Source organism: Oryzias melastigma, linkage group LG22 (genome assembly GCF_002922805.2).
Source record: "Oryzias melastigma strain HK-1 linkage group LG22, ASM292280v2, whole genome shotgun sequence".
NCBI classification, from domain to species: domain Eukaryota; kingdom Metazoa; phylum Chordata; class Actinopteri; order Beloniformes; family Adrianichthyidae; genus Oryzias; species Oryzias melastigma.
The window spans coordinates 23,093,490-23,104,712 of record NC_050533.1 but is presented as its reverse complement, the minus strand read 5'-3'; the positions used below and the strand labels follow the sequence as shown (position 1 = coordinate 23,104,712).

Sequence of the window (11,223 nt, the reverse complement as noted above, 5' to 3'; positions counted from 1 at the left end):
ATGTTCTATGTGGTTCTCGATCAGCCAGATTGAGGAAAAGAAAATGTATGCGTCTCTGATAGTATTTGGGGGGGCCAGGCCCGCGGGCCGTTGTTTGGGGACCCCTGTACTAAAGGGTGGATTTTAACTTTAATATTTCTTTTAAAAGAACGACTGTCTGTCTTTTGACTGGGTGATCATCCGATTCCACACTTGGGTCACAGTGAGGTGTGCAAACATTAGCCTTTCTGCTGGACACCCACTATCAAAGGCTGAACCGGGGTGGGGGGGCACCAAATGGTTCCCTGTTAAAACAGCTAACCCCTTCCTCAAGGAAACAGTAAAAACACACAGAAGACTGTGACAAGCGCTGTCTACTGCGGTCTCCAGAGTAAATCCTGGTACTGAGCATGCTCCAACAACTTGAATCCATTCGTCTCATCCCTCAGAGAGACTGACGTTCTGTGAAGGTGAAGGCCTCCAGGGAGCTTTGAACAGGTATCGAACAAGATTCTTGTGAAGTGACGGGTCAGGGGAGCCAAAACGGCTCAGCTGTAGTCACGACCCAGGAAGCTGTTGGTTCTTGATGGTCAGCTGTTAACTGAAGCTACGTCAGACCCAAGGAAGGACTTTCAGACTGTGTCTAAAAAAAATGGTTCAGACGTCAGAGGGTTGTAAAGATGGTTCAGGACAGTGGAGGGAAGCTGAAAAGAATGAGCACATGCAAATCCATCCATCCATCAAGAATGTCCCCAGTCTTCTGCAGGAAGTTAAATTTCCTAAAATTCCTCCCTAGTGCACCTAATCTGACTGTTAAGGTGCATTCACACCAAACGTGAGGCGGACAGTTTCAATGTTAAGTCAATGGTACAGACATGACCTGAGGGGATCTGAAGTCTTGCGGCACGGAGGTCTGCCTGCAGCTCAATTTGAGCGGCGAGGCACGAATTAGGCGTCACAGCCAAAATGTAAAAATCTGAAGTTTGACAGGTCACATCTACCATTCAGAAACTCAGCTTTGAACATGTGACGTTTTTTTTTTAAGTGACTCAAGCAGCAGGTAGAATATTACTCACTGCAAGAGTTTCTGTCCTGAACTTCCATCTAATTTTTCAACCTGTTGGGACCACGGAGTTTCCAGGGCAGGTGAAGAAGGGATGGACACCGGGCAGATTGCTAGCCTAGCGCGGTGGCTCTATGGCTGCAGTCACTCAGCCTCCTTAGTCTAAAGGAGCTTGCTCGCTAGATACGCTGGTAGACAGAGACCCATAAGAGGTGCGGCAGCTGCTGCTCGGGCCTCCTGAACTATGTGACATTTTTTTATTGTCAATGAGACAATAATAAAAAAAGCCCCCCTGTTTATCTTCTCTTGGGTTAATGGGGGACAGGTTTCAAACTCTGTCACAGAGTCACAGAAACACCGCGGAAACGGCTGTCATCCAGACACAGGCTTTGTCTGAATTCCCCCCTAACTACTAAAAAACTATATAGTGCAGGACTATATAGTGGCCTGGATTTTAAAGGTAATTCATACACGATGCTCACTACTTTTCGTTTGTTTTTCTAAACACCGGATATGACGAATAAAAGCGAACATTTCACGACAATTATGTATGACTCCACTGTGTTCTGATTGTGAAAATGTGGATGGTTAATTCAAATATTACATTTAAACACGTTTTTTTTGTTCAAAATTGTTCGACCGCAATGCATTGTGGTCTACATTCGCTAATCAAGTGAGAATCGATGCACGCTAGTTTTCCCAAAGATTTCTGGGAAATTTCGAGTGCACTCAAATTTGGAATTAATAGACAGCACTAGAAAATGGCGTACACACTATATAGTGATTAGGGGGGGAATTCTGGCACAACCACAGTCCCCGGACTGAGACTGAAGCCCTCGGTGAGGGGAAATATTTGAATAACCTCATAAACCAGAGACGTGATTACAGATGTTTTTATAAAACTATTAACGTTTAATAAACCTGATCTCTCACCATAACCACACCAGCTTCTATATATTGTAAGTGACATATACACATTAGCTTGTAGCTCCTCGCACGTGCGGTCGCGCCATCAAGTTCAGAAACATATTTTTTGACAGGCGGGTAGCGAAATTGTCCCGCGATACACGTTTGATGTGAATGGAACTTTAAGCTTGAATATAAAAATGTTCATGTTTGTTGTGAGGTTGCATCAGGCCACCCAGTGGTCACTTGGTAAACTGACTCGGCTCCAGATTATTTTATTTAAGGTCATACTGTAGTTTACCTCTTGGTTTACTCACATTCCACTAAGTCACATTTGTGTCTCTCTTTTGTTGGATTTCCTCTCCAGTCATTTTAAGCTGTACCACTATAACCTCTCACACTCTTTGGCTAAAATATCAATATTGCGATATATCGCAGCATTAAGTCCTTTGATTGATTCTCGATGGGTTTTCACTAAGTATCGATCTTTTATTTTCGTTTGTCGAGGCTGTAAAACGTTCATCCTCCTTTGGTGAGACGTTCCTTTGGAGGTCGATAGTTTGAAACCTGCTGTCGGGGGGACCAATGAGTCTGGCAGCTACTTGAATTATTTTGTTTTTCTTCTGTTGTTTACAACAACTTTGCACTAAATAGTGGCCCTGATGTTTATGTTTACTATTGTTAACACTGAATTTTAGAGATGATTCAAATTCATTTGTTGTCAATGTTTGTCAAAGACTATTACTGATTTGCAAAAAAGTGTCTATTATTTGTTGCACAAAAAAAAGACACAATTTGTTTATTTTTCTTGTGTTCAAGCTAAAAAATAAACGAGGATATACTTTCCCTAAAAATATATGTTCTTCTATATAATGTGAGTTATTAGAGAATATTTTTTAACTAATTATCGCAGTATGATCAATATCGTGAGCCATGTATTCCGTATCATGAAGTACCCATGATTCCCAGCCCTAATAAATAGTGATGCATTTGAGATTCTTGTGTGGATTTAGTACACATGGAAACCCCACTTACCTTTGATCCAAAAATCATTTGGACAGAAAGCTCATCAAGACATTTTCTGGAGGTGTTTAGAACTAGAGCTACATTAAAAGTGAGGCTCCGCCCCTTCAACAACAGGTAAAAATGGACTCTATTCTTTGATGGCTCTGCTCCATCTCTGGTTTCCTCCCATGGGGAGCAGTCTGACCTCTCAGCTCTTCTTTTGGTGCCGACATGCAAGACAAATGACTCAATTTCAAAAGACTTTTAATGTGGAAAAACAAAAAACACCAAAGGTAACGCCAGGGAGGGATGAACCAACGCTCCCTCCCTTGAAGCTCTGGGACGTCCAGCCGGAGTCTGCTCCTAAAACAACACACTGTCAGAGTTTAACTGAGTGCCTCTGAGCAGGGGGGGGTCCATGTTAGTAAAGCACCCCTGCCTCCTCTCCCAGTGTCAACAATCCCATAAACGCAGATAACGGCAGGAGGAAGGAAGGAGCAGAGGATTTTAGGGACCATCTATCAACTGTGACCACATCCTGCAGCTCTGCCAGACACCCCTCACCCCCACCCCCACCAGCAGCCATTTGTCTGTTTTTGTCATCGAGACCACTTTCACACAGGCAGGGATGAACTCCACACTAATCCCCGTAATGATCCCGGCCTGTGGACTCGGAGCAGACTCACGTCTGGGAAACAGAGAGGAACCTGCATTTACTGCGGGGTCATAATCCAATTAATCTGAGAGAATGCAGCAGATTCAGTCTCAGTCCTGAACTTGAAGCTTGAAGATGTTGGAAAACACACTCCGCTGTTAACAATCCCAACCGGTGTTTGTGTGAACATTCCTGCTGGATTAGCTGGCGAGAGCAGGGAATTATTGTCTACCTCTGTTCCTGTGACGATTTCAGACCGACCGGCCCTGCATGATGCAGGTGTGCTGCAGCGCTCGAGTGGAAACGCTGAAAAGAAAACATCTCTGAGGTTCACCAAAAGTCACCGTTTCAAAAATATTTTAAGGTCCTGTTTTATTTGGCATTCGGTCCAGCCTGACTGCTAAAACTACGATTCATAGCACAAAAACTCAGAGACCATGTCAGATTACCTGAGTTTAATGGTGGACAAAGTTTCTCTAATCATCCTGCTCTAATCCTGCCCTGGTCCAGTTCTGATCTAGGAGTGAAGGTTCACCTGGTTTGGATCAAATAAGGGATTTTTGATCCTCTACAGGAGGTCTGTATTGTCTTGCATATGAACCCTGGTGTGGTTCACTACAGTGTGAACACATACAGTCTTTCCACAGACCAGAGAGGAGGAGAATCAAAGGGAGGTGATGCTGTAAATTCCACATAGGAGAATTAAAAACAGCCTCAGCGTGAATCTGGAGAATCAGGAATCACGAAGAAGTTTGAAATGCCTCGTTTCCACTGAACAGGACGGACTAGACCAGTCTAGAATAAGGAGTAATATTGTATGTAAAGTATTTATTATTCTTTGCGAGAAGATTGTGGGAGAGAAGAAGAATACAGGCGAAAGGAGGACAACAGTTTCGGTTTGGATCTTGAGTCGGGAAAAGCGCTGCTCCCTGTTGTGGTAAAACTTTTTCACCAATCAATGTTACATCATGTGACACAGAAGCTCCGCCCTAACGGGTCCATTCCATTTTTCCATGGACCTACGACCAACGGGGGACCAGAAATGGTACCAGTCGGTGCTGCTTAACGGGTTGATTTTGTAATGGAAACACTCAAAAGTCCAGTCCGGTCCGGACCGCTCAGTGGAAACGAGGCAAAAATGTCTGCTGGATGAAGGTGGTGCAGTAAGGAGCTGCAGGAGCTTCTTCATAGATGATAGTCAGAGGACCCTCAGGACTAGACGCGTTCCTTCCTCTTGCTTTAATCTGTCCTGGTCGGGCTGGTTTTGGACAACAGCCCCCCTAAATGAGCAGGTGTATTCTTGCTTTGATTCCAGCAGAAACAGTTGTGGTTAATGTGTTTTGATGCCATTTGTAAACTTTTTTAAAAAAATTCAAAGCCTGTGAAAGTAACTTCAAGTAAAAAAAAAAAAAAACCTTTTGTTATGCTATTTTTTTGTCATAGTGATAATTAAGGTTAAAACTTAAAAGATTATGATCTCTCTGATCTTCAACCTTTATGCTTTTGTACTTTTTGTTTTAACTCTGGAAAATCAGTGAAACACCCAGAGCTCACAAATGTGAGAAATTCTGTACTTTTTTTTAGCTGTAAATTTAGAAGCCACAACCATTTAAGTCAAAGAACAGATTGACCTCTGAGATTGTATTTCTTCACCGCCGGCTGCAGACAAGATGGCGCTCAGACATCATTAGCCAGAAGCAGAAATCCTGCCGTTCTTCAGAACTGCAGCACCTTTTATTTTGAGTGTTTCTTTGAATGTTTTATGTAAAGCACTTTGAGTTGTCTCTGTACGTGAAATGTGCAATACAAATAAACTTGCCTTTTCTATTAGATGTTTCGATGTGAAAAAATTGTATAGTTTGCAAGATGAGCTTAAAACCTGCAATACTACTGTACGATTTCCAACAACCAGACGGGGGCAGTGGGACGGCAGCACCGGGGCAGGAGGGTGGCTGGCAGTCTGAAATCAGACGATCATCAAATGATTTTGGGGACCTTAGAGACCTTTTATCAGTCAATTATCACACTGCTGCCTTCCTGCCACCCGTCTGTTGCAGTACAGCACATGTGTCAAAGTCAAGGCCCGGGGACCAGATCCGGCCCGATGAGTGATTATATCTGACCCACCAGATCATTTTATAGTTTTGTTACTAATGGCAACACACTCTCATTCCCAAGACATCACATTTTGAAGTTTGGTTAACGACCCCTCTGCGTTAAAAGTTGACTCGTCATTTTGTGACGTCCAATTAAATCAAGTCTCCCCAACCTCAAGGCCTCAAACCAGTACTGGTTAAGTACTGGGACATGGACTGCACTGGTATCCTAACCTTAACACAATACTGGACAGTTGGCTCAGTACTGGTTCCGGACGCGGTCCAAGAGCTAGGGTTGCGTATCGGTTTCATTCTGCGTTCAAAAGTTACGTTTTTAAAGTTTTAAAAATGTACCTTTTGAGTGTTCAATAAATGTTTATTTTGTTGGGCCCGCGACCTATGGGGTGTTTTGGATCTTGACCCCTTGTGTGATTGAGCTTGACACCCCTGCTGTACTGCCACCACATAACCACATAACCACATAACCTCCGAATGTGACAGAACCTGTCGGACTTTTTAAAACTTGCAACCAGTTCGCAGCACCGTAACATTTTGTTCTATATGGTCGTAATCTTAGTGTCACTAGTTGAATTAGTTTTTTTTTTTGCTCAAAAAAAACAAAAAAAAAAAACAGTTTTTGTTTATTATTTATGTGTTTAACCCAAAAGAGAGAGGAGGGGGGGGCGGGGGGGGGCTTGAACTTCTAGTTCCGATCGCAGACTTCCTGTTCCAGCTAATGATGTCTGGGCGCCATCTTGTTGTCTGCAACCAGGTCCTCCAGTATTTTAGTGTAAATCAGAGGTGTCCAAAGTCAGTCCTCGAGGGCTGATGTCCTACATGTTTTCCAATCAACCTGCCATTGAAGCTGCCAAACACACCTGATCCAGGTAATCAGCAGCAGATCAGGCAGGGTTTCTGGAGGCCGGCCCTTGAGGCCTGGGTTTGGACCCCCTGATGTAAATCGTCATGAATTATTAGGATTTTTTTTAAAGTATGTTTTTCATTTTTTAAGATTATTCAAAAGTGGGTATAATTCCACTGATGGATCAGACGTCTTGTTCCAGTTCTGCCTGCAGATTTCCACAGATCACTTTCTTCCCTGATAAAACAAAACCTTTTCAGCTGTTAGAACTCCTTAAATCAAATGATTCATTTTTATGATCATGTTTGGTTTACTTTTATTGGTTTTTGACTCTTTTTAGTTCTTCTCAAATGTTTGAAGAGGAAGAACTGCAGGATTTTGGCTGAAATCTTTTTTTTTTTCAAAATAATAGAAAAAAAAAAAACAAAGTGAAAACACCTTTCCAGTTTTAAAAGAAGCTGAAATATCCTCCAGTATCTGTTTCTTGTTTCAGCAGGTTTACCAAAAGTTTGGTTAAATATGGTCAGCCCCCCCTAAATTCAGCTCTGTGATGGGACAAACTTCAGCTGCGCTGTGCCGTCTTTTTCTCTGGGGGGGAGTAAAAGCCTCACAGTCTCCATGACTTCAGTTCATTGGATTTTTAGGGAGTGGCGTCTCAGTTCTTGGTCCAAACTGAAGCAGGAGGTCACGAGAGCGCCGAGCTGTCGCTCAGTACTCCCTGGCTTCTCTGAGCTCCGTCTGAAACACGGGCTCGGGGGGGTTTTCCTCGCAGTCCAGCCCATTGTTGGGGGGCCTGACGGAATGAAAGCGGCTCCAGTCTCCTTTGCACAGAATCCAGGGCAGGACGTCCACCTTATAATGAAGCTCTGGGGAAAACTCAGTGCTGATCAAATCCGGCGATCCTGCTCCCTTTCCTCGAGTGATCAGCCTCATCCGGTCGTCGTAGCAACAGTGCTGCGCCGCCAGTGTGGCGCTGTCGTACGAGAGCATGGAGCGGAGGCAGAACCTGGCCGAAAGCTTGTAGATGTCCAGCCGCTCTTTGGGTCCGCTGGCATCTCTCCAGCGGTAGGTCCTCTGAAGCTGCTCGTCTGGGATGTTGACGGCGCTGTACACGGCCTCAGACGGGTAGGAGCAGGGGCAGCTGGGGAGCTGGGTGCGCACCTGGTGCAGGTACCTCTGCAGGAAGTCATTCTTGCAGCTGAGCCACTTCTCACAGCTGTCCACATCTGAGAGAAGGAGAGTTTCAATTATTGGTAATGTGGAGCTAATTCAGAAAACAATGACCAAACAGCTAAGATCTCACCCAAATAGTGTGATTTGATTTTAATATTTTAAATGTACTCAATTATTAATTCATTCTAATTGGTAAGTATCCTCTTATTTAAAAGGTATTATCCAAAATAAGGCATAAGTTAAGCTGTTCTTTTTAGGGTGTTACATGGGTTTGTCTCACATCAGGAAGGTACTGGGTCCTTTCTGAGTGGAGTTTGTATGTTCTCCTGGTGTATGTGTGGGTTTTCTCCAGAAAAAAAGGGATGGGTTAAAGCCCATCTGTCAATCAAACTGTCTTGGACAGACTCTGTTTGAATGAATGATCTTCTTTCCATCAACAGCTCTGCTGCACATGCACTAAACCCTCATCTGTTCCTAGTGTCTAGTTCAGGTTCTGGAGAAGAGAAGATGGTATCTTCACATTGACTGCAGTCAAATGAGCCGCCGTTCACATTTCTGTGGTCAAATCAGCATCACTGGATTTTTGGTGTGAGTTTCATCCAATACTTACGGTAGCAGGACTGAGAACGCTGGAAAATCTCCACCAGACTCCACGGAGCTTCTTGATGTGACCACGGAAATGTGAACGGCGGCTCATTTGACCGCAGTTGGAAAGGATTGTAAATCAATGAAAGAGCATTTTGATGTTAGCTTTGATTATTTTATCAAGAACTCTGAGAAACCAATGATTGAATGTATTGATCACAGTCAATAAACATTGGAGAATTAGCTAAAAGAGTCTTTGGTGAACTGGAAGGAGAAAGAATCAGGATTTTGGAGGAAGTTCTGTCCATGAAGATCTTCACTTCCTCGTCCAGCTGACATCCGGATCAGAACCATACGGCTGGACATTACCCAGATTGATGGATGTTTTTATGTAGCAGCGGTGAAGATTTATGCTAGAGAGACACAGAGCTATCATAATCAGATCAGGGGCGGAGCTCCAAAAGCCACGCCCCCTCAGAGGAGATTTTGGAAACAGGCTTCAGATCAACATGAAAAATGACTTTTTAAGACAATTAGGTTGTGGGGTTTTGGTTAAAAACTTCATAATTAAAACACTACTGGGAACATTTTATTTTAAAATAACAAAAATGTCATGGGGGGACATTAACAAGATATTATATCATAATAATTTGAGAAATTTCTTTGTGTAAATAGAGATGATTAAAAACAAATGATTAGCTACAAAACTGTAACTTAAGACACAAACATAAGATACATATAATATATCTTATTAACATTAGATAACTGATGCAGTAATGAATGTTACTTATATTTCTGAATGATTTATGAGGTTTAGATTTTCCTCCTGGTTTGTGTCTCTCTGCTGTTGCTGAGATGCGTACCTATAAATAGGGTCTCTACAGATATATAGAAGTTAAACTTAAGACTTTTTAAGGACCCAGAGTCACCCTGATAAACGGAGATACTTCTACAGCAATACTGAAACGGCGTCAAAGTAATTCTGATGATTTGTCTTTTGCTGCTGAATGAGCTAAAGTCAAAGACGCACACACAGCTGTGGCTTGTAGCTTTAGCAGACATAAATAGGACTCAGGTTTGTAACCAACCACCACAAGGCTGTAAAGTTTGCCTGATGAGAACTTAGCCCCCGCTCATGGAAAACCATCTGTCCCAAACGGCTTAACATGACAGGGGGTTGATGCCCGCCACATGCGGCTGCACTCTAGCTTCTCCCTCGCCGTTCTTACGTAGGCATAGAGACAGTCTGAGGCGGTACAGAAGATTACAGCGAATGGCGGCAGGTTAGAAGTGGTTTTAACTTTTCTTTGCTCTTCACCTTGTCAAGTTTTTCTCAAGATCAGAAAAGTTGGGAATTTTTTTTTTTTTTTGAGCTCATGAAGAACTAGGATCTAGAAATAAAGAAACTATTACTAAAATGAGTCAAATTAATTTTGCTCTAAACTCTTGATAACAGAAAAACTTAATTTAAGTCTTAAATAAAACTAAAATGATAATGTCATTTTTAGTTCAATTTTAAAGATGCTATTTTAAAGTGAAATAAAGTTAGACTGGCATCTATTATCATTATTTTGAAAACAAAAATGTAGATTAATTTAATAAGAATATGTCCTAGTTTTAGATTTTATGAGGCTTTATTAAGATGGAAATGAAGCTTTTTACAGTGATTATTAGGTTAATAATATTTGCGATTAAAAATAAATTAACTAATTACAGGTCACGATTATATGTTCATACAAAAAAATTAAATGCATGACAGCGCTAACACTTCTATAAGATATTTTTTAAGTAAGATAGATCGTTTAGTGATTTTCTTTGTAATATTTGTTTGTTTTTTTCCCTATTTTTAGGCCACTTCTTTTTGCAGTGCACAACTACCAACATAATGTTCCCTTTGGCGCTCGCAGGAGTTGAGCATCAGTTGGGACGATCACCAGAACTAAACCAAACGCTGCAGCATGAGGTATGATGGAGACAATAGGAGTCTGTGATAAATGCTGCACAAGGAATCAGTCCAGCTGCTTTTGTTTACACCTTAGCCTCCCTAAAGTTGCATTCACATCGGACGTGATTCGCGCGGTAGAGGCGGACAGTTTTAATGTTAATCAATGGTACAGGCGCGCTCTGAGGCGAATTGAAGCTCCGTGATTTGAGTGACTGGAGCAGCGCAGGAGGCTCAATTTGAGTGCATGGGGAGGCGCGAATCGGGCGAAATGTAAACACCTCAAATTTGACAGGTCGCTGCGTCACATCTGCCAATCAGGAACTCAGCTTTAAACACATGACGTTTTCAGTGACTCACACCGCTGTGGTTCTCTGGCTGCAGACAGCCTCCCGGACTTCAGCGGAGCTCGCTCAATACGCCAGGGGACCGACAGCGAGCTCGGGTCTCCTGCACTGTGATAATTTCCTTATTTTCCTTAAGAAAATAATAAAAAATATATATTCTCCATCCCCCCGTCTCAGCCTTCAAACTCAGTCACAAACGGCTGTCATCCAGACACACCACAGAGTGAGATAGAATCCCCAACAACGAGACGATCTTTGAAGGATTTCATTTTTTATAGATTTTTGTAGAACTATTCACAGTAAATATATCTGATCTGAGTGTCTTCCCTTCATTGGAGGTGTGGGGTGCTCGCGCACCGATGGGGGTTCTATACAAACGCGCGTATAGTAGAATTTCAGACTTTTACATGCGTTTGCACGGACTTTTCATTGGGGGTTGGCGCTGGAATGCACGCTGACGCAGCTGGTGTGTGAGCATGTTGAAATTCCCAGACACCCACATGCAGCCACGGGGTCAAGCTCAGCATCACGTTTGACAGGCGACGAGCAGCGGATTCGCCACGTGGTGAAAGAGGGGTGGGGCACCGGTTTGCAGTTCGGAGGTTCTGGA

At 42.9% G+C, this 11,223-nt stretch overlaps 1 protein-coding gene across 1 annotated transcript in view; it reads right to left on the bottom strand.

The window, feature by feature from the left end:
- Positions 1 to 3,200: 3,200 nt before the first annotated feature.
- LOC112143205 (isthmin-2) overlaps positions 3,201 to 11,223 on the bottom strand; it is a 32,060-nt gene continuing 24,037 nt past the window's right edge. The window contains exon 6 of the mRNA XM_024266998.2: positions 3,201 to 7,792. Coding sequence (XP_024122766.1) covers positions 7,275 to 7,792 — 518 coding nt within the window. The 3' untranslated portion in view covers positions 3,201 to 7,274. The remainder of the gene's footprint in view (positions 7,793 to 11,223) is intronic.